At 44.8% G+C, this 22,871-nt stretch overlaps 1 protein-coding gene across 3 annotated transcripts in view; it reads left to right on the top strand.

Moving 5' to 3' along the window:
- ABCA3 (ATP binding cassette subfamily A member 3) overlaps positions 1-22,871 on the top strand; it is a 122,122-nt gene that overhangs the window by 91,357 nt on the left and 7,894 nt on the right. For all 3 annotated transcript variants that reach the window (XM_070761055.1, XM_070761057.1, XM_070761056.1), the window contains 10 exons: positions 570-774; positions 3,467-3,686; positions 3,783-3,941; positions 7,337-7,509; positions 8,977-9,111; positions 10,547-10,741; positions 13,671-13,858; positions 14,814-14,984; positions 18,967-19,154; positions 21,555-21,628. In XM_070761055.1, coding sequence (XP_070617156.1) covers positions 570-774; positions 3,467-3,686; positions 3,783-3,941; positions 7,337-7,509; positions 8,977-9,111; positions 10,547-10,741; positions 13,671-13,858; positions 14,814-14,984; positions 18,967-19,154; positions 21,555-21,628 — 1,708 coding nt within the window. The remainder of the gene's footprint in view (positions 1-569; positions 775-3,466; positions 3,687-3,782; positions 3,942-7,336; positions 7,510-8,976; positions 9,112-10,546; positions 10,742-13,670; positions 13,859-14,813; positions 14,985-18,966; positions 19,155-21,554; positions 21,629-22,871) is intronic.

Genomic DNA, 22,871 nt, shown 5'->3' with positions numbered 1-22,871 from the left:
GAAAAGGGAGGGGCGGCTTGGAGGAGGAAAGATTTTGCAGAGAACAATGTGCTTGCAGAGGCACTGAAACAGTGTCTTTTGAAGAAAGAAAAGGGAGGGGTGGCTTGGGGGAGGAAAAATTTTGCAGAGAACAACTTGCTTGCACAGGCACTGAAAGGGTGTCTTTTGAAGAAAGAAAAGGGAGGGGCGCCCCCCTTGCCTTTCTTCCTTCCCACTCACCCTTTAGCCTAGCCTTGCTTCTTCCACCCGCCCCCTTTAGCTGCTCCTCCCTGCCCTCTGTTCACCTCCCTTCTAAAGTTTGGGATTTTCCTGAAGGATTTGCACGCATTATTTGCTTTTACATTGATTCCTATGGGAAACATTGTTTAGTCTTACGAACTTTTCACCTTACGAACCTCCCCCTGGAACCAATTAAGTTCGTATGATGAGGTACCGCTGTATTGGGTATCCCTGATTCCCGACTCCCCATGCAGATCGATTGTAGATCCACCAGAACTGGGGTAAAATGGTTTCTGGACCCAACTTTCAATCAAGCCTGATTGTGCTTTGTCTTTGCAATTTCCCCTTAGAAGCCAGACAGGTTTCGCGATCGCCATTAACTTGCTCTACGGAATGGCTTCCTTGTCCAGCACTTTTGCGCTCCTGCTGGTCAGCGAGAGGTCCATCAAAGCCAAACACGTACAGTTTGTCAGCGGTGTTTACATGGTGAACTTCTGGCTCTCGGCGCTTCTGTGGGACCTCATCAACTTCCTTACACCTTGCACCCTCATCCTGGTGAGTCGTTCCTGGATACCCTGTGTCATTGTAGGGAGTCGTAGCGGCGCAGTGGTTAGAATGCAATATTGCAGGTTGACTCTGCCCACTGTTAGGAGTTCGATCCTCATCAGGTTCAAGGTTGACTCAGCCTTTCGGGGTTGATAAAATGGGGAGCCAGATTGATTGGGGGCAACATGCTGACATTGTAAACTGCTCAGAGAGTGCCGAGAACTATATATAAGTCTAAGGACAATTGCTATTGCTATTACTTCAAACGAAAGTTGGTTTACCACAATGGGAACTCCATCATTACCTCTGAATCCTGTTGGACTTTATGGAGGTGGGAGGAGAATAAGAGCTTCCTGCTAACGCATTGAATTCTGGGAGTTGAACTTCACACATCTTGAGGTTACTGAGGTTGAAAACTCTGGTCTAGGCAATAGAGTAGAGCTTTTAGCAGACTGTTAAAGAGCACTGGTGGCATAGTGGTTAGAATGCAGAACTGCAGGCTAACTCTGCCCACTGCTAGAAGTTCGATCTTGATCAGCTCAAGATTGACTCTGTCTTCCATCCTTCTGAGGTGGATAAAATGAGGACTCAGATTGTTGGGGGCAAAATGCTGACTCTGTAAAACACTTAGAGAAGAATTCAAAAGGACTGTGAAGCAGTGTATAAGGTAAGTCTTGGTGCTAGGGCTGTTGCTATCCTGATTAGTTTCCTGAAAGGCTTTGTTGAATTGCATTGAGGAGACAATCCAGCTAAGAGGATCTATCTTTCGACCCATCAATCATCCGTTGAGTGATGGAGACATTTCTGAATGGGTGGGGACATGACCAATACTCATATGAAAGAACAATATAAACATGTAGGACTCTAATGTATATACACATGTTAGAGGACATCCTTACCTGCTTTAGTTATTTCAGCAGTAGTTGGACAATACTGGAGAACAGAATTTAAAACATACAGATTAAAGCTGCCGACTCTCTGGGCAAAGAGATCATTGAAGGTAATTGAGGTAATCGTGCAGAATGCAGCTGCGAGAGCAATCATGGGCTTTCCCAAAAATGCCCATATAACACCAACACTCCGCAGTCTGCATTGGTTGCCGATCAGTTTCTGGTCACAATTCAAAGTGTTGGTTATGACCTATAAAGCCCTTCATGGCACCGGACCAGATTATCTCAGGGACCGCCTTCTGCTGCACGAATCCCAGCGACCAGTTAGGTCCCACAGAGTTGGCCTTCTCCGGGTCCTGTCAACTAAACAATGTTGTTTGGCGGGGCCCAGGGGAAGAGCCTTCTCTGTGGCGGCCCCAGCCCTCTGGAACCAACTCCCTCCAGAGATTAGAATTGCCCCCACCCTCCTCGCCTTTCGTAAGCTCCTTAAAACCCACCTTTGCCGTCAGGCATGGGGGAACTGAGATACTCTTTCCCCCTAGACCTTTACAATTTATGCATGGTATGTTTGTTTGTAGATATGATTGGTTTTAAAATAAGGGTTTTTTAGTTGTTTTAGTATTGGATTGTTACATGCTGTTTTTATTATTGTTGTTAGCCGCCCCGAGTCTACGGAGAGGGGCGGCATACAAATCCAATAAATAAATAAATAGCTCATTGCTGGTTTCTGTGGGTTAACTGGTCTTCTGGATCCCAGATATTCTAGTAGAGTTGGCTTTCAGCATTCCCAGGTGGCTTTTCCAAACTTTTCACTTTGCAATATTGACGCCATGCAGAATTCCCAGCGACATTCCTAGCAATAGAGAATTCTGCCCATTGTAATTTTATTGGCTCTCCCAAAAGAAAAGGATTTAGGGGTAGTGATTTCTGACAGTCTCAAAATGGGTGAACAGTGCAGTCAGGCGGTAGGGAAAGCAAGTAGGATGCTTGGCTGCATAGCTAGAGGTATAACAAGCAGGAAGAGGGAGATTATGATCCTGCTATATAGAATGCTGGTGAGACCACATTTGGAATACTGTGTTCAGTTCTGGAGACCTCACCTACAAAAAGATATTGACAAAATTGAACGGGTCCAAAGACGGGCTACAAGAATGGTGGAAGGTCTTAAGCATAAAACGTATCAGGAAAGACTTAATGAACTCAATCTGTATAGTCTGGAGGACAGAAGGAAAAGGGGGGACATGATCGAAACATTTAAATATATTAAAGGGCTAAATAAGGTCCAGGAGGGAAGTGTTTTTAATAGGAAAGTGAACACAAGAACAAGGGGACACAATCTGAAGTTAGTTGGGGGAAAGATCAAAAGCAACATGAGAAAATATTATTTTACTGAAAGAGTAGTAGATCCTTGGAACAAACTTCCAGCAGACGTGGTAGATAAATCCACAGTAACTGAATTGAAACATGCCTGGGATAAACATATATCCATCCTAAGATAAAATACAGAAAATAGTATAAGGGCAGACTAGATGGACCATGAGGTCTTTTTCTGCCGTCAGACTTCTATGTTTCTATGTTTCTATGAAATGGGAGACCAGAATGTGTTTATGAACTCATTGGGCAGTTGGATAGCAAAGTTGCTTTTCCTGTTTATCTTTCTAATCTGGGGAGGGAAGGAAGGAAGCATTTGAAGCCTATTCTCTTGCGTGACCACACCTGAGGACAAGGGAGTGGTCAGTCACAGGTCTGGGATGAAATGACCCTTCTGGGTCTTAAACTATAACCATCATTTTCTGTTGGTCATTCTCCAGGTGATCTTCCAAGCCTTTGACGTCAAAGCGTTCACTCAGGACAACCATCTGGTGGATGTAATGCAGATATTTCTTCTGTATGGCTGGTCCATCATCCCCCTCATGTATCTGCTCAGCTTCTTCTTCTCCATAGCCGCCACCGCCTACACCCGCCTCACCATCTTCAACATCTTCTCTGGCACAGCCACGTTCTTGGCAGTCGTCATCATGAGCATTCCCGGTAAGGGAATTTGGACTTGGTCACTTTGGCCGAAGTGTTTCCGCGGCTTTGAGCCACCGAGGTTAACTTGTTCTTCCCACATATCTTCTCTTCTAGAGCTTGGCATGGTGGATCTTTCCAACACGTTGGACAAAGTCTTCCTAGTCCTACCCAACTACTGCTTGGGACAAAGTATCAGCAAGTTCTACCAGAATTATGAGTTCATTCAGTTCTGCACTTCTTCGTTTGAGTCAGTGCTCATCTGTAAAATATTCAGTGAGTATCTCAGACTTGGCTTTTTGGGCAATATCGAAGGAGACTATTTGTGGCTCCGGGTTGAAATGAGGGGTCCTCGGTGTGTTCTGAGCTTTGTGGTTTTCTTGCAAATGTTTCATGACCCAACTAAGGAACATCATCAGTGCTAGAAGGGAGGGGGACTTGTGGAGAGAAAGAAGTGGAGAAGGAGGAGAGAGGGGGTGTAGAAGGGAGGAGAAGGATGGAGGAGGCAGCATGAGGAAGACGAGAAAGAAGAGAACGACTGTGGGATGTAGAATCACAGACATGGAGACATGATTTCTGGAACAATGTTTGTCCAATTTGGGTCTCTCTTGAATGAGCAGCCTTGTGCTCAGAAGCTCTCCTCTCTTGGACTTGCAGTTTATTTTTTATAACAAAATTCTTGTGTTGTATTATTATTATTATTATTATTATTATTATTATTATTATTATTATACACAAAGTGTTGGTTATGACCTTTAAAGCCCTTCATGGCACTGGACCAGAATATCTCCGAGACCGCCTTCTGCCGCACGAATCCCAGCGACCGATTAGGTCCCACAGAGTGGGCCTCCTCCGGGTCCCGTCAACTAAACAATGCTGGTTGGCGGGCCCCAGGGGGAGAGCCTTCTCTGTGGCGGCACCGACTCTCTGGAACCAACTCCCCCCGGAGATCAGAACTGCCCCTACTCTTCCTGCCTTCCGTAAACTCCTCAAAACCCACCTTTGCCGTCAGGCATGGGGAAACTAAACATCTTCCCCTGGGCACGTTGAATTTATATATGGTATGCTTGTGTGTGTGTATGTTAGTATAGGGGTTTTTCTTAAATTTATAATATTTTAATTAATTGGATTAATGTATTGGATTGTCTTTTCACTTGTTGTGAGCCGCCCCGAGTTTTCGGAGAGGGGCGGCATACAAATCCAAATAATAAATAAATAAATAAATAATAAATTATTAATAATAATAATAATAATTAGATTTGTATGCTGCCCCTCTCCGTAAACTCGGGGTGGCTTACAGCAATGATACAAAACAATATATAACGACAAATCTAATACAGTAGTACCTCTAGATACGAGCTGCTCCACATGCGAGTATTCCAAGATACGAGCCACGAGGGGAGAGAAATTTCTTTTCGAGACCCGAGCTCAAATTCGGGATACAAGCCAGGCGTCCACTAGGTGGCACAAGAATCCTTGCTTCTGGTTATCTCGGAGGGGAAAAACAAAGTCTAAAGCCATTTGTTCCAGATACGAGTTGTTCGACATACGAGCTCCCTTCTGGAACGAATTAAACTCGTATCTAGAGATACTACTGTAGTTAGAATCTAAAATAACAATAATACATTTAAAAAGTCTAAAAAACAAGGAACCCCAATATATAAAAACATACATACAGTCATATCATACACAAAAAACTACATGGGCAGGGGGAGATATTTCAGTATACAATTACAATGATTGACTTGCCCCAAAGATAGCTAACTAGTAACAGGTTAATATACAGCAAGCAAGTAGGCGAACACATGAATGCTAGTGTAACCTTTTGCTCTTAGCTAGAACAATAGAAGAGCTGAATAAGCAAGTAACCTTTACCCTAGATACACAGAGAGTAGAGCTCAGCTAATTAAACTTAAATAAGACAGAATAATGAGATGCTTTATTGACAAGATAGGTTTTCTGTATCATTGCAATAATCGACAATAGCCTACCATGGGATTCTTGGTACTCTCTGAGCACCAGTTAGGTCCCACAGAGTGGTTCTTCTCCGGGTCCCATCAACCAAACAATGTCGCGGGGCCCAGGGGAAGAGCCTTCTCTGTGGCGGCCCCGGCCCTCTGGAACCAACTCCCCCAGAGATTAGAATTGCCCCCACCCTCCTTGCCTTTCGTAAGCTGCTTAAAACCCACCTCTGCCGCCAGGCATGGGGGAATTGAGATACGCTTTCCCCCTAGGCCTTTACAATTTTATGCATGGTATGTCTGTATGTATGATTGGTTTTTATAATAATGGGTTTTTAACTGTTTTTAGTATTGGATTATTGTTATGTGCTGTTTTGCTACTGTTGTTAGCCGCCCCGAGTCTGCGGAGAGGGGCGGCATACAAATCCAATGAATGAATGAATGAATGAATGAATGAATGAATGAATGAATGAATACCTACCTACCTACCTACCTACTTTGGATAATGAAACATCTGCAAGAAGACAACCAAGCTCAGAGAGCACCAAAGACGCCTCGTGTTTGTTTTAATTAACAAAATTTCTATCGAGAATGGCAGCTGTGCATTTGTGAGGACTTAGAATTCAGGTCGGTGAGGAAAGCTGGTTTTCTCCCAAGGACACTCGTGTTCTTCTAAAATGCTCAAATCTAGAGGCCCATTGACTCTAGACGTCAACTTTTAGTTCACATACTTGTTGGTTGCATCCCACCAAGTAAAGGTAGAAGAAATGTGTAGATATACTCAGAATTTATCCACATGTTATCAAGCAACTGAAAAGAGGTCAACCTTTAGCTTCCCAGAGTCCCAACATTATATACAGTGGTACCTCGGTTCTCTTGGTTGTCGTACATTTCGGATACCGAACAAAATTTTCAGCAAAAATTTCCTTCGGTATCCGAACAAAAATTCAGATACCGAACAGCCACAGAAAATTTTGTTCATTATCCGAAATGTTACCGCCGGGGGCGGCTGCAATCCCGGCAGCTTCAGGGGGCTCCTTTCCTCAGTGCTTCGTCTTGTTACCTGTAGGCAGCTGCACCAACTTTCCCCTTCCCGGCGGCGGCAACGGTGGCGGCTTCTCTTCGAGTAGCAACAGCACTGGGAACGTCACGTGATGAAGGGAAGCCGCTGGAGCCATCTCAGCAGTTGCCACCGCTCCAGCAGCTTCCCTTCATTACGTGACGTTCCCGGCGCTGTTGCTACTCGAAGGGAAGCCGCCGCCATTGCCGCCTCCGGGAAGGAGAAAGTTGGTGCAGCTGCCTACAGGTAACAAGACGAAGCACTGAGGAAAGGAGCCCCCTGAAGCTGCCGGGATTGCAGCCGCCCCCACCTTTCCTGCAGCTTGGAGCACTTATAGAGGTCCTCAGATTTTTTATCCCATAGGAAATAAAGAAAATAGATTTAATTGGTTCCCAGCGAGTCAACAGGGGCTGGGAACCAATTAAATCCATTTCCATTATTTCCTATGGGATAAATTAATTCGGTACTCAACCAAATCGGTTCTCGGCCACACTTCTGGAATGAATTGTGGTCGAGAACCGAGGTACCACTGTATATCCTTAGCTCTCAGTTAGAAGCTTGGTGGAGACTTCAACCATCGGAAGGTTGCTATCTCCTGAAATAATCCTTTTCTCTTATCCTGATCTTCTCTTTCCTCATCCCTCTTCCAGATATCACCTACCAGACCAACTACTTTGCTTGGGAAAACCCGGGCATTGGGAAATACTTGACAGCTATGGCAGCTCAAGGGCTCTCCTTCCTTCTCCTGCTCTTCCTCATTGAGACGAACCTTCTCTGGAGAATGAGGACCATTGTTTGTGACATACGACGGAGGCGGAAATGGGTGAGGCTTTCGCACCAAGGAATCCCTTTCTTGGCTGAGTCCTTCAATATTGTGTGTACATTAACTTCCCACCAGTACAGTAGTACCTCTAGATACGGGTTTAATTCGTTCCAGAACGGAGCTCGTATGTCGAACAACTCGTATCTGGAACAAATGGCTTTAGACTTTCTTTTTCCCCTCTGGGATAACCAGAAGCAAGGATTCTTGTGCCACCTAGTGGAAGCTCGGCTCGTATCCCGAATTTGAGCTCGGGTGTCAAAAAGAAATTTTGCTCTCGTCGTGGCTCGTAACTTGGAATACTCGCATGTGGAGCAGCTCATATCTAGAGGTACTACTGTATTGGGTTGCTACCCAGCACGGGCCACACTGCGTACCAGTAGCAAAAATGGAGCTTTATGCAAAGCTTTGTGTCGCCAGCATGTGTGCATGAATGTCCCCATAAGATTTTGCTTCTGCGCATGCCCAGAAAGCAAAATCTTCTGAGGGGACTCACACGCATGAGAGATTTTGGCAATGCGTGGAAGCAATAAAGTCACTGAAATCTCATGTGCGCGCATGTCCTCTCGCAATATTTTGTTTCCTGCACATGTGCAGAAGCAAAATCTCACTGGGACATGTGTGCATGCATACCAGCGACCCAAAGTTGTGCGCGCATTGCACCATAGCAGCGGTAAATAAGAAAAAAAAACCCTTGTTTCTCACCCAAATTTTGCATGACGGATGAAGAAGGTGGCTCCAACTGTTGAGAACAAAGCAAATTGTTGGCATTTGAGAATGCAACAATATGCCTAGAAGTGTATAAGTACCGTACCACCCAGTGAATGTTCAGAAATTGAGAAGGTTGATGGGCACCTCTTAGGAGCTGCAACTACCTAAGCCTTTAGAGTAGACCTCAACAGCCTTCCAAGAATTTCTCTCTCGGTATAATGTTAATACAACGGTGGGGAGTGATTAAAATCTATAATGTAGTCATATTGAGGACAGCTAGTCCTTGATTTATGACAGTTCGTTTAGTCACTGTTCACAGTTACTACGGTACTACAAAAAGGGACATGGCTGATTTTCACACAACCATGGCAGAATCCCCCATAGTCACGTGGATGGAGGGAGGGAGGGAGGGATGGAGGCATGGAGGGAGGAAGGGAGGGATGGAGGGAGGGAGGGAGGGATGGATGGATGGCTGGAGGGATGGAGAGATGGAGGGATGGAGAAGGGAGGAAGGGCAATAGCACTTAGACTTACCGGTATATACCGCTTTACAGCACTCACTAAACATTTCCCCCCCAAACAATCTGGGTTCTCATTTTAGCCATTGTGGAAGGACAGAAGGCTGAGTCAACCTTGAGCATGGTGAGAATCAAACTGCCAAACTGCTGGCAGTCAGTAGAAGTAGCCTGCAGTACTGCACCCTAACCACTCCGCCACCGTGGCTCCTTTGCTTGATTTTTTTTTCATGCCATTCAACAGGTCATGTTGCTAAACCAGGTTCCGGTGCTGCCAGAAGACCGGGATGTTGCAGATGAGAGGAAAAAGGTTCTTGAATCTCCAGTAGCATCAATTTCTTCTCTGAATAGTCCTCTGGTGATTAAAGAGCTTACCAAGGTAGATGAAATATGCGTGGGCGGAGGGAAGAGGTGTGGGCACGCATGCATGCTAGCACACACAAACACACACACATAAACACACGCTCTCTTTTGGCACGGGAACCAAAACGGGTTCACCATCACTGTAATAACCAATGAAACAACAATGGATAACAATAAAAGTAGCACCGCTGGAATGCCATCGGCATTAATAAATTCATCAGACAATTGCCAAAGGCAGCTTGACTTGGAATGGCTTACATCCTGAGATGAGCATCAAACAACCACATCTACCTATCCCAGGATAAAAATGCCAAACCCAGTCTGACTACACCACCGGCCCCAATAGCACATAATAGTAAATGATTATTTATAAGTCTACAATAATTAAAGTAAATGATAACGAGTAATATTAGAAACATAGAAACATAGAAGACTGACGGCAGAAAAAGACCTCATGGTCCATCTAATCTGCCCTTATACTATTTTCTGTATTTTATCTTAGGATGGATATATGTTTATTGGATGAAGTTTTATAATTGGATAGAAAATGATTATAATTACAATTAGTAATTGTAGTAAAATTAGCACAAATTAAAAAATTAAGAGTGATAAAGAAATCTTTTAACCCAAATGACAAAACTAGAATGTAGGATACTGGGCAGTTTGACACGCAAGTGTCAGGGCTGAGCACCCAGTCTTGCCTCTACTCATAGAAACATAGAAACATAGAAGACTGACGGCAGAAAAAGACCTCATGATCCATCTAGTCTGCCCTTATACTATTTCCTGTATTTTATCTTAGGATGGATATATGTTTATCCCAGGTATGTTCAAATTCAGTTACTGTGGATTTATCAACCACGTCTGCTGGAAGTTTGTTCCAAGGATCTACTACTCTTTCAGTAACATAATATTTTCTCATGTTGCTTTTGATCTTTCCCCCAACTAACTTCAGATTGTGTCCCCTTGTTCTTGTGTTCACTTTCCTATTAAAAACACTTCCCTCCTGAACCTTATTTAACCCTTTGACATATTTAAATGTTTCGATCATGTCCCCCCTTTTCCTTCTGTCCTCCAGACTATACAGATTGAGTTCATTAAGTCTTTCCTGATACGTTTTATGCTTAAGACCTTCCACCATTCTTGTAGCCCGTCTTTGGACCGATTCAATTTTGTCGATATCTTTTTGTAGGTGAGGTCTCCAGAACTGAACACAGTATTCCAAGTGTGGTCTCACCAGCGCTCTATATAGCGCGATCACAATCTCCCTCTTCCTGCTTGTTATACCTCTAGCTATGCAGCCAAGCATCCTACTTGCTTTCCCTACCGCCTGACTGCACTGTTCACCCATTTTGAGACTGTCAGAAATCACTACCCGTATAAGCCAGCTTTTGTGTGTTTTATATCTGCCACCATTGTTTCTTTTTTCTTTCCCACTTTTCTTTTCCCAGGTGTATAGTAGCAGGGATTCTTGTCTGGCTGTGGACAGAATCTCTCTTGCCGTCAGCAAAGGAGAATGTTTTGGTCTTCTGGGTTTCAACGGGGCAGGCAAAACCACGACCTTCAAGATGCTAACTGGAGATGAGAGCATCACGTCGGGAGATGCCTATGTGGATGGACACAGCATCCTGGCCAATATCAAAAAGGTAATGGGTGTTGCGGTTGACTCACATCTGGCTCCTTGGGTCACAGATTTTGAAGAGAATGAACTGGGTCCCTCTGGGTATCATAGACCAGTGTGTTTACCAAAGGAATCAGAAAGTGAGAGTGAGGGAGAGTTAGGGCCTGGGGAACCCCCAGAGACTGCAGAACCCCCAACTGTGGTAATGGTGGAGTCAGATGAGGAGGGGGATATTGTGGACCCAATATTAGACGCTAGGGTAAGAAGAATGCGAGGGAGACAAGAATATCTCCAGCAATGTAGATCTAGGTGTTCAATACTTCTATGCACAGCTTATCATCACTGAAAGTATAAAAGGGAGGATAATGGGAAACGGTGCAGAAATTCAACGTTCCTATATGGAGAGAGAGAACTAGCAGCGGAAGTGTCTCTCTCTTAAATCTTTCTGCAGTCCTGAAATCCTGGTTTTTGGAGGCACTTGTGAGAACCTGTCAATGCCGAAAACTAATGACTTGAATTTATTACCTTCTGGTGGACGCTTGTTGATAATGGTGGACTTTTGGCAATCGGACTGACATTCCTATGATTTCATTGCTGTTTCCAGCACGTTTCTTTGTAAATAGACGAATATACATAGTGACTTTGCTTTCGAGTCTTTATTGGGGATCAATTACTGATAATTATCTGGGCTGGAAAGAACAATGGGAGAGTTGAGACAGAGCAACGTACTGGCCCAAAGGTGGAGCTCTCCCTCCTAATAAAGAGGCTATAGACTTCAATCCTAAGTAGAGGCAGATATTTCTCTCTGGGGGCAATGAGTAATTGTCTGCTGTGAACACATAGTACCGTGTTTTTCAGATATAAGGCTCACCTTTTCCCCCTACAAAGAGGGTGGGAAAGTCCCATTTTTGCAAAAAATGGCTCTCTTCTTTTTCCTAAAAATGGGAGCATTTTTTCCTGTGAGTGACAGGGAAGAGGGGAGTTTGGCAGACAGCCCAGGAGGAGATCAGTCATCTGCATCCTCCCTGGATTCTGAACAAGAATTAATGACACATCCACGCATGCGTAGAGTAATGCATAGGAGACAACAACTGAAGGATTATTACAAGAGAAAATGAGGCCACCTGTGGTTGGCTGGGGCTGCTGTAATTAGTGCTAGAGATAAAAGTGCAGCCTGGTGTTTTAGCCTCATGGCAGTTTATCTGATTCATTGTTTCATCAAGATCGTGGTTTTTGCTCTTCAGGATTGTGTGTGTGGACTCTCTGGACTTTAGAATTGGACTCAATTTCCCAGTTCCTGGGTGAGCAACTGGACTGCATTTAACCTGTGCCTTGTGTGTACCAGAAAATCCCTTTGACATTTAAAAAGGGAGCTGTTTCTGTTTTTCTGTTTATAAAAACTTTTGAGTTTTCCTTTTATCGTGTGGTGTGTGTCTTCCTGGACTAATTACCCTGTAATTACGGGCGGTTGAGACACGCCGGCAGAACACCCAGCCCCCAGGAGCTCTCTACAGGCCTCCCAAGCCTCTGCCCCCCCCATTTTTTTACCAAAAAATGGGTGAAAAATGGGGGCAGACAGTTCTTAGTAGTCAGTTATTGATTAAAAATAAGTTTGAACAAAATGTGTGTTTTGCTACGTTCTTAGCAGGGACAAAACAGTCCTCCTTTGATGCTTTGGGGTATGAATTCCAGTACATCATTCAAGGGCCATTTACAGCAGTCGCCCATTTTGCAACCTTGATTTGAGCTCATTCTTGGGAAGTTCCCAGGAGCCCAAAACGCCTTGAGGGTGAGGGATATACGGAACACTCTCTGTTCTCCTTTCTGGTTGTTGTTAATTTCTTGACAAAGTGCATTCCTCCCAAGCCCTCATAAACAAACATTGAGCATTTGGAAGGAGAGGGCACAACTGCTAGGTGCAGCTAGGATCCTTCTAGCTTGCTGGTTTTCTTGCTTACATGTCTACCTTATGTTCTGTCGGGCTCTCTGGTAGAATCCTCCCACAAATGCACAGGTACAATTTCAGACACACCCACGTTTGAAAATTCAACACAAAGTTCTTTATAATGACAATTCACTTAAACCAAGCCCTCTTTTGGTATAGCAAAGAGCACTTGTCTCCAAACAAACTGGTAATTTGTACAAGTCCCTTATCAGTTCTGTGATACTTAGCTTGCAGCTGTGAGGCAATCCACAGTCCTTCTTTTTTCACAAAGTGAAACACACTTTGCACTGGTTTAGTTTCACAACGGGGAAAAATCAGCACACAAAAAGTCAGTAAAGCAGTCACAAAACAAGATCAGATAATCCTCCACAATGGCCAAACCCACAGGCTGCTCTTTATAGCAGCCTCACTAATTACCACAGCCCCACCCAACCACAGGTGGCCTCATTTTCTTTGATAATACTCTCTCAGTTGTTGTTGGCTATGCATCGCTCTCCGCATGCGTGGCTGTATCATTAACTCTTGTTCCGAATCCAAGGAGGAGAGAGATACTTGATCTCCTTCTGAGCTGTCTGCCACACTCTCCTCCTCCCTGTCACTCATGTCTTCTTGGTCAGAGGAGCCTTCATCATCAGATTCCACCGGGGGCAAAACAGGCCTGCAGCATGTGGATGTCTCCCCCACATCCACAATCCTTGGGGCAGGAGCTGGGCCAGAGCTAACCACAACACCTTATAAACGCTCAAAGAGTCTAAGTGGGAATTGTTGCTTATTTTTCCCCGTTGTGAAACTAAACCAGGGCAAAAGTGTGTTTGTGGCTTGTGTCTGAACAAGGACCTTAAATCTGGGTCTTCACTTGAGTCCTCCAAGCTGGTTTGGAGAAGCATCCTGGTGGCTACTAGCTATGGAGCTAGTTGTCCACCGTTCACCTCCATACTAGGCTAATTGGAACCATCATAAGCAGGCAGGCTGGAAATGTTCTCCTCCATTTCATTTGATCTGCCTTCAGGTCCAGCAGCGGATTGGCTACTGCCCTCAATTCGATGCCCTTTTGGATCACATGACTGGAAGGGAGACCTTGAGCATGTACGCCCGACTGCGGGGCATCCCCGAATGCTACATCGGCAGCTGTGTGGAGAACATGCTTCGCGGGTTGCTCTTAGAACCTCACGCCAATAAACTCATCCGCACATACAGGTGAGAAGCCTCCTGAACCAGAGGTAGCTTCGCCTCCTGCCCTCATCCACGTTGGGAGGTGGGACAAAGTGGGAGCGGGGGCTTTGTTTCATGCTCACATTAGAGAAACATCTTTCAGCTGTGGCGAGGGGGGCGTTTGCCCAAGTCTGCCTGGTGCACCAGTTGCGGCCCTATTTGGACCGGGACTCACTGCTCACAGTCACTCATGCCCTCATCACCTCGAGGCTTGACTACTGTAACGCTCTCTACATGGGGCTACCTTTGAAAAGTGTTCGGAAACTTCAGATCGTGCAGAATGCAGCTGCGAGAGCAATCATGGGCTTTTCTAAATATGCCCATGTTACACCAACACTCTGCAGTCTGCATTGGTTGCCGATCAGTTTCCGGTCCCAATTCAAAGTGTTGGTTATGACCTATAAAGCCCTTCATGGCACCGGACCAGAATATCTCCGGGACCGTCTTCTGCCGCACGAATCCCAGCAACCCGTTAGGTCCCACAGAGTGGGCCTTCTCCGGGTCCCGTCGACTAAACAATGTCATCTGGCACGACCCAAGGGAAGAGCCTTCTCTGTGGTGGCCCCAACCCTCTGGAACCAACTCCCCCCAGATATCAGAGTTGCCCCCACCCTCCTTGCCTTTCGCAAGGTCCTTAAAACCCACCTCTGTCATCAGGCATGGGGGAATTGAGATATTCCCTTCCCCCTAGGCCTACAAAATTTATGCATGGTATGTTTGTATGTATGATTGGTTTCTTAAATTGGGGTTTTTAAATTATTTTTAATATTAGATTTGTTTATATTGTTTTTTACTGTTGTTAGCCGCCCCGAGTCTACGGAATGGGGTGGCATACAAATCTAATTAATACATAAAATAAATAAATAAATGATTCGAAATGGTTGGTGGCCCCATGGAGGCCCCATCACTCTTATTCACTCTTTCTCCTCCATCTCTACAGTGGTGGGAACAAGCGGAAACTGAGTGCAGGAATTTCTCTCATTGGTGGACCTCCTGTGGTATTCCTGGATGAACCTTCCACTGGCATGGACCCTGTGGCCAGGCGCCTATTATGGGATGCGGTCGCTCGGACACGGGAGTGTGGCAAGTCCATCATTATCACTTCTCACAGGTTGGGCCTCTTTCTCTTGTCTTCCATCTCCCTGGGGGAAGATATGGATTTCTGTCAACCTTTAGGCCAGTGGTTCTCAACTTGGGTTTCGGGACCCCTTTGGGAGTCGAATGACCATTTCACAGAGGTCACCTAAGACCATGGGAAAAGACAAATTTCCCATGGGGTTAGGAACTAAAACTTCTATTCTGGCGCCTTGGGACATATTTTTATAATCTGACCAATCGGGCGTTTACAGTGGGGGTGTCCCTTTGACCTTCTTGCCAATCAGCTTCAAACTCTATTGGGAGAATTGGCGCTAGACTTATGGTTGGGAGTCACCACAACATGAGAAACATAGAAACATAGAAGTCTGACGGCAGAAAAAGACCTCATGGTCCATCTAGTCTGCCCTTATATTATTTTCTGTATTTTATCTTAGGATGGATATATGTTTATCCCAGGCATGTTTCAATTCAGTTACTGTGGATTTATCTACCACGTCTGCTGGAAGTTTGTTCCAAGGATCTACTACTCTTTCAGTAAAATAATATTTTCTCATGTTGCTTTTGATCTTGAGGAACTGTATTAAGGGGTCGCGGCATTAGAAAGGCTGAAAACCACTGCTCTAGGCCAATATTTCTCAACTTTGGCTCGTACTTTAAGACATGTGGACTTCAACTCCCAGAATTCTCCAGAAATTCTCAGAGTGGGGTCAGAGGATCTTTGGGGTTATTTTTTTTAATACAGTAGAACCCCGACTTACGAGACTAATTGGTTCCGGAAGGAGGCTCGTAAGTCGGAATGCTCGTATGACGAAACATTGTTTCCCATAGGAAACAATGTAAAGTCAATTAATCCGTGCAACAACAAAAAAAACCGCTGCCGCCGAACGCGGAAGTTAGCGTTCGGCTTCAGGAGACAGCTGCGAAGCGGCGCGCGTGTTTTAAAAGGTTGCAGCCGGCCTGGGGGGCTTGCCAGCACCCCCCCGAGCTCCCCAGGCCGGCTGCAACCTTTTAAAACACGCGCGCCGCTTCGCAGCTGTCTCCTGAAGCCGAATGCTCACTTCCGCGTTCGGCTTCAGGAGACAGCTGCGAAGCGGCGCGCGGGATACGAGCGCCAAGGAGCTGTCTCCTGAAGCCGAACGCGGAAGTTAGCATTCGGCTTCAGGAGACAGCTCCTTGGCGCTCGTATCCCGAATGTGAGCTCGGGAGGCGAACAAAAATGTCGCTCCCCTCCCAGCTCTTATCTCGAGTAGCTCGTAAGTAGAGCTGCTCATATGTCGAGGTTCCACTGTATTCTATACCAAATAGTCATGTGTCCCTGTTTTGGGGTACTGGGAAGCTTAAATTTGGCAATGCAGTCTAAGTGGGTTGGAGAAAAATGTGTTTTGTGTGTGTGTATAAATATGTGTGTGTATATAAATATGTTAACATATTATATGTATACAGACCTATGAATATACACACATATGCAAAGACACTTGGATTATTTACGTTGTAACATTATATTATGAATAAATGCTGTTGCTATTGGTTTTACTTATTTTATTAAATGTTGTGAGTGGTTCACGACCGGGTCAGTTAGTCACAGATTCTGAAGAGGATGAACCGGGTCTGTCTTGGTACTAAGTACTAATACTAAGTACTAGTATGTTCTGTCGGGCTCTCTGGTAGACTCCTCCCGAAAATTCACAGGTACAAATTTCAGACACACACACGTTTGAAAATTCAAAACAATGTTCTTTATAATGACAATTCACTTAAACTAAGCCCTCTTTTTGTATAGCAAAGAGCACTCGTCTCCAAACAAACTGGTAATTTGTACAAGTCCCTTATCAGTTCTGTGATACTTAGCTTGCAGCTGTGAGGCAATTCACAGTCCTTCTTCTTTCACAAAGTGAAACACACTTTGCTCTGGTTTAGTTTCAAAGCGGGGAAAAATCAGCACACAAAAGGTGAAAGTCAGTAAAGCAGTCACGAAACACAATGATCAGATAATCCTCCACAATGGGCAAACCCACAGGCTGCTATTTATAGCAGCCTCACTAATTACCACAGCCCCACCCAACCACAGGTGGCCTCATTTTCTTTGATAATAATCTCTCGGTTGTTGTTGCCTATGCATCGCTCTCCTCATGCGTGGCTGTATCATTAACTCTTGTTCTGAATCCAAGGAGGAGCTAGATAATTGATCTCCTTCTGAGCTGTCTGCCACACTCTCCTCCTCCCTGTCACTCATGTCTTCTTGGTCAGAGGAGCCTTCATCATCAGATTCCACTGGGGGCAAAACAGGCCTGCAGCATGTGGATGTCTCCCCCACATCCACAGTCCTTGGGGCAGGAGCAGGGCCAGAGCTAACCACAACATAGTATAAGTACTAGTTATAGGCTTGTTTGGAGTTTTTTTGGATACTATAAGTATCTTTGTGTTTGGATCCTTTTTTTCTGTTTCTGTTATTAATTTATAAACAGTGCAGAATTCCTAGGAATTCCTGGGAATGGGCCAGCCCCACCGTAGGATACTGTCAGCCACTCAAACCTGATTCTTTTTCTAACTGTCGACTCTAGGATTCACTGTGCCTACTGTTCTGTCTTGCACGGCAGCTGTCCGTAATTAGCCCCAAATGAAAACTCACACACACAGAGATTTCAAAGAAAACAAGAATCTTTTTCCGAGACGTTCCATTAAACTTCACAAACGCAAACCAAAACAATGTCTTTTCCCCTGCTAAAATCCAGGCGTGAGGCCAACTTGATAAGATAAAGTCACACACACTTGCTTCTCAGCCAAAAGTCTTCTTACAATATTATTAACCCCATAAATATCCAGTACATTATCCAGGTTTGTCAGGCAAAAACATTCTTCGCAGTGTTGTGGTTAGCTCTGGCCCAGGAATGTGCAGGTGGATGTGGGGGAGACATCTACATGCCGCAGGCCTGTTTTGCTCCCAGTAGAATCTGACGACGAAGTCTCCTCTGACCAAGGAAGCGTGAGTGACAGGAAAGAAGGGAGTTTGGCCGACAGCCCAGGAGGAGATCAATCATCTGTATCATTCCTGGATTCTGAACAAGAATTAATGACACATCCACGCATGTGTAGAGTGATGCATAGGAGACAACAACTGAAGGATTATTACAAGAGAAAATGAGGCCATCTGTGGTTGGGTGGGGCTGCTGTAATTAGTGCTACAGATAAAAGTGCAGCCTGGTGTTTTAGCCTCATGGCAGTTTATCTGATTCATTGTTTCGTCAAAATTGTGGTTTTTGCTGTTCAGGATTGTGTGTGGACTCTCTGGACTTTAGAATTGGACTCAATTTCCCAGTTCCTGGGTGAGCAATTGGACTGCATTTAACCTGTGCCTTGTGTGTACCAGAAAAATCCCTTTGACATTTAAAAAGGGAGTTGTTTCTCTTTTTCTGTTTATAAAAACTTTTGGGTTTTCCTTTTATCGCGTGGTGTGTGTCTTCCTGGACTAATTACCCTGTAATTTCGGGCGGTTGAGACACGCCGGCAGAACATCACAGACTCTACTCCTTCGGAGGCATGAATGTGGGCTTCTTCCAAAGAGCACCCTCCAAACTTCTCCCTTCTATACTCTTGGGGAGTGCAGACTGTGCACAGCTGAGCTCACTTCCTCTTTCTGAGCTTCCTTAACTGCTCCTGCCTCCCGTGTATCCTTCTCACCTGTACATTCAGACCCTGGCAAAGCCCCAGTTGGGAGGTTCTATAGCCTCTGTAGGTTCCTCACACTCAGACTCTGCCTCGCTGACTCCTCCGCCAGCCACACAGGCCAACCATGCCCAGATGACCCCAGTTCATCAGGCTCAAAGTCCGTTGCCAGAGGGCTTGGCTACGAGCCAACCACAACACCTACAAGTCTTTATGGATGGATGGATTGATTGATTGATTAAACTTATATGCCCCTCAGCTCATGATCGAGTGACTGGGTGGACTCTGGGTCTTGCGCTTGCCATTCTAATGTCTATGTCTTTCTCCTGCAGCATGGAAGAATGTGAAGCCCTATGCACCCGCTTGGCGATCATGGTCAACGGGCAGTTCAAATGCCTGGGCAGCCCCCAGCACCTGAAGAGCAAGTTTGGCAGTGGATATACCCTGCTGGCCAAAACCCACTGTGATGAAGAAGGCCAAGTAGAAGACTTCAAGGCCTTTGTGGAGAAGACATTTCCCGGTAAGCCAGCTAGTCTTCCAGATGCCCGTATCAGACCGGCCTTCCATCTACAGGTGGTCCTTATGACCTTATGTTGTATGCAGAGAAGGCCTGCCGTCTTCAGCACTACTGGTGCGCCCCCTGCGCCCATTGCAGGTGGGTGCGCACAGTAATGGGCAGCCAAACTTTTTACTGCCATGCTGTGGGTGTGGCTTATTTTCTGGGTGTGGCTTAATGGTCATGTGACCGGTTAGGAGTGGCTTGCCGGCCATGTGATCAGGTGGGAGTGGCTTGAACGATCATCATCGTTTAAGTGAACTGTTAAGTCCTTGACTTACAACCCCACCAGTGTCGCTCGCTGGGGTAACAATTTGCTTCGTGTTTCCTGAGTCCCCCCCCCCCGCCTCAGGCTGGGTAGCTAGGCGAATGGGTGCTGGCAGAAGGATAAATGCTGCCGGCACCACTTCCACCCATGCCTTCTGCTTGCACCTCAGGTGGGAGGTGGCCGCATGAGGTTGGAGTGGAGTCAGGCAGGAGAGAGGGAAGCTCGTCTGAGGCCAGGAAGGTGGAAAGAGGAAAAAAGCAAGGAGCACAGACGCAGCAGCAACAGCAGCAGGGAAAAAAAGGAGATTTGGTTTAGTTAGTTTAGTTTATTTAGATTTGTATGCCGCCCCTCTCCGAAGACTCGGGGCGGCTAACAACAATAAAGAAAACAATGTAACAAATCTAATATTAAAAACAATCTAAAAAACCCCAATTTAAGAGACCAATCATACATACAAGCATAACATGTATAAATTCTATAAGCCTAGGGGGAAGGGGGAAAAACATTTCAATTCCCCCATGCCTGACGACAGAGGTGGGTTTTAAGGAGCTTGCGAAAGGCAGGGAGGGTGGGGGCAACTCTGATATCTGGGGGGAGCTGGTTCCAGAGGGTCGGGGCCGCCACAGAGAAGGCTCTTCTCCTGGGTCCCGCCAAATGACATTGTTTAGTCGACGGGACCCGGAGAAGGCCAACTCTGTGGGACCTAACCAGTCGCTGGGATTCATGCGGCAGAAGGCGGTCCCGGAGATATTCTGGTCCGAAATGAGACCAGTAATCCAGGAAGTGACAGCTGCCGATCAACTGGAGCTGCGCACGCATCTTCATTTCTGCTGGTGGCTGCTGCCCACCCCTGGGTGCGCACCCGTCGGCACAAGATTTGGCTTCTGCGCTTGTGCAGCAAGTGAAATCCTGTGTAAAGATGCAAATTTATACAAAACTAATACAAGACTTAAGACTGTACAAGTATAGTCTGAAAAGTAACAGTGTCCTGTCTAGTATTGAGATAAGGCAGCTGAGTTAAACCCTGATTTAGTCGTGTTTGGAGTAGATCTATTTAAACCATTGGGAGGAGTTAGTGTGATTACGTTTAAGAAAACTTTCTGGCGTTAATATACTGCCATAATGAACATTTCTCCAATTCTTTGCTATTTCTATGGGTCAGGCACACATGCACAGAAATACAGTGAATGTCTGTGCTGTTTGCTGTTTGGCAAATTACTGGGAGGCAGAGGCAGACTTTTCCTCCTTGTTTTCCTCCTCCCAAACTATGGTGTGTCTTATACTCTGAAAAATATGGTAATTGGGGAGTTAAAATTCAGAGAGATACCTTGGAAGGCAAAGTAGGAAACCAGGACAGAGATTTCCAACAAATTGTTGACCTCAGTTAAGAATGGTTGCAGAGTGATTGGGGGTGGGTGGGATGCAGCTGTCTCGAGAAGGAGACTTTGCTGTACAGTGGTACCTGTACTTAAGAACTTAATTCGTTCCGTGACCAGGTTCTTAAGTAGAAAAGTTTGTAAGTAGAAGCAATTTTCCCCATAGGAATCAATATAAAAACAAATAATGCATGCAAACCCATTAGGAAAGAAATAAAAGCTTGGAATTTGGGTGGGAGGAGGAGGAGGAGGACAGTCGCTGCTGAAGGAAGAAGGTGAGGTGAGGGGAATCAAAAAAATCCAAAACTTTAAGGCTTTAGAAAAAAAAAAAGAAGGACTACCCAGAGCAAAGGGAGTGTTTCTTTTCCCTGGGCGCTGGCAGAGGTTTATTCCCTCTCCAAGCGCCCAGAGAAAGGAAAATGCTTCGTTCTCTCTGGACTGCCAAAGCCTCCTTAAGCACCACTGAAAGGCTCCTCTGGCAGCCCAGAAAAGCCCGAGATGGCTGGGATTAAAGGGGGAATGGCAGGAAACTGGCTGGGCCTTCGCACCGCTCTCAAATTTCGTGGGAAATTTTTCCAGGCTTAGGTTCTTAAGTAGAAAATGGTTCTTGAGAAAAGGCCAAAAAATCTTGAACACACGGTTCTTATTTAGAAAAAATTCTTAAGTAGAGGCGTTCTTAAGTAGAGGTACCCCTGTATCTTCTTTTTTCCCCACTTCCAGGGAGCATCCTGAAGCATGAACACCAGGGGATGGTCCATTACCACCTCACCAATAAGAACCTCAGTTGGGCACAGGTAAGGCTGGAGCAGTGGCTAGTGGTGGTATGAGAAAGCCGACATCTTCAGATGGAACTCCAAATTCCTTTTCCCACATGGGCCTTGATATCTTACAAGCTTCTAAACCTTTGATGGTGAACCCATGGCACACGTGCCAGAGGTGGCATGCACAGCCATATCAGAGATCACATGAGGTGCTGCCCTACTTCAGTTCCAGCGTACATGTGTGAGCTAGCCAGCTGATTTTTGGCCTTGGGGACGGCCATTTCGTTCTCCCGGAGTGTAAAAATCTGCCCAACAAGCAAACCGGAAATTCGGAACAATGGACTTTCGGTTTGCCCATTGGGCTGTTTTTTACACTCCGGGGCTTCAGGAAGCTAAAATTAAACAGGTCCAAAGACGGGCTACAAAAAAGATGGAAGGTCCTAAGCATAAAACATACCAGGAAAGACTTAATGAACTCAATCTGTATATACTGTATATATATCTGTATAGATAGATAGATAGATAGATAGATAGATAGATAGATAGATAGATAGATAGATAGATAGATAGATGATAGATAGATAGATAGATAGATAGATGATAGATAGATAGATAGATAGATGATAGATAGATAGATAGATAGATAGATAGATAGATGATAGATAGATAGATAGATAGATAGATAGATGATAGAGAGATAGATAGATAGATGATAGATAGATAGATAGATAGATAGATGATAGATAGATAGATAGATAGATAGATAGATGATAGATAGATAGATAGATAGATGATAGATAGATGATAGATAGATAGATAGATAGATAGATAGATAGATAGATGATAGATAGATAGATAGATAGATAGATAGATAGATAGATAGATGATAGATAGATAGATAGATAGATAGATGATAGATAGATAGATAGATGATAGATAGATAGATGATAGATAGATAGATAGATAGATAGATAGATAGATGATAGATAGATAGATAGATAGATGATAGATAGATGATAGATAGATAGATAGATAGATAGATAGATAGATAGATGATAGATAGATAGATAGATAGATAGATAGATGATAGATAGATAGATAGATAGATAGATGATAGATAGATAGATAGATAGATAGATGATAGATAGATAGATAGATGATAGATAGATAGATAGATAGATAGATAGATGATAGATAGATAGATAGATAGATAGATGATAGATAGATAGATAGATAGATGATAGATAGATAGATAGATAGATAGATAGATAGATAG

Source organism: Erythrolamprus reginae, chromosome 9, assembly GCF_031021105.1.
Source record: "Erythrolamprus reginae isolate rEryReg1 chromosome 9, rEryReg1.hap1, whole genome shotgun sequence".
Classification (NCBI taxonomy): Eukaryota; Metazoa; Chordata; class Lepidosauria; order Squamata; family Dipsadidae; genus Erythrolamprus; species Erythrolamprus reginae.
The sequence above is the reverse complement of the archived record's forward strand: the minus strand, read 5'-3'. Positions and strand labels throughout refer to the sequence as shown.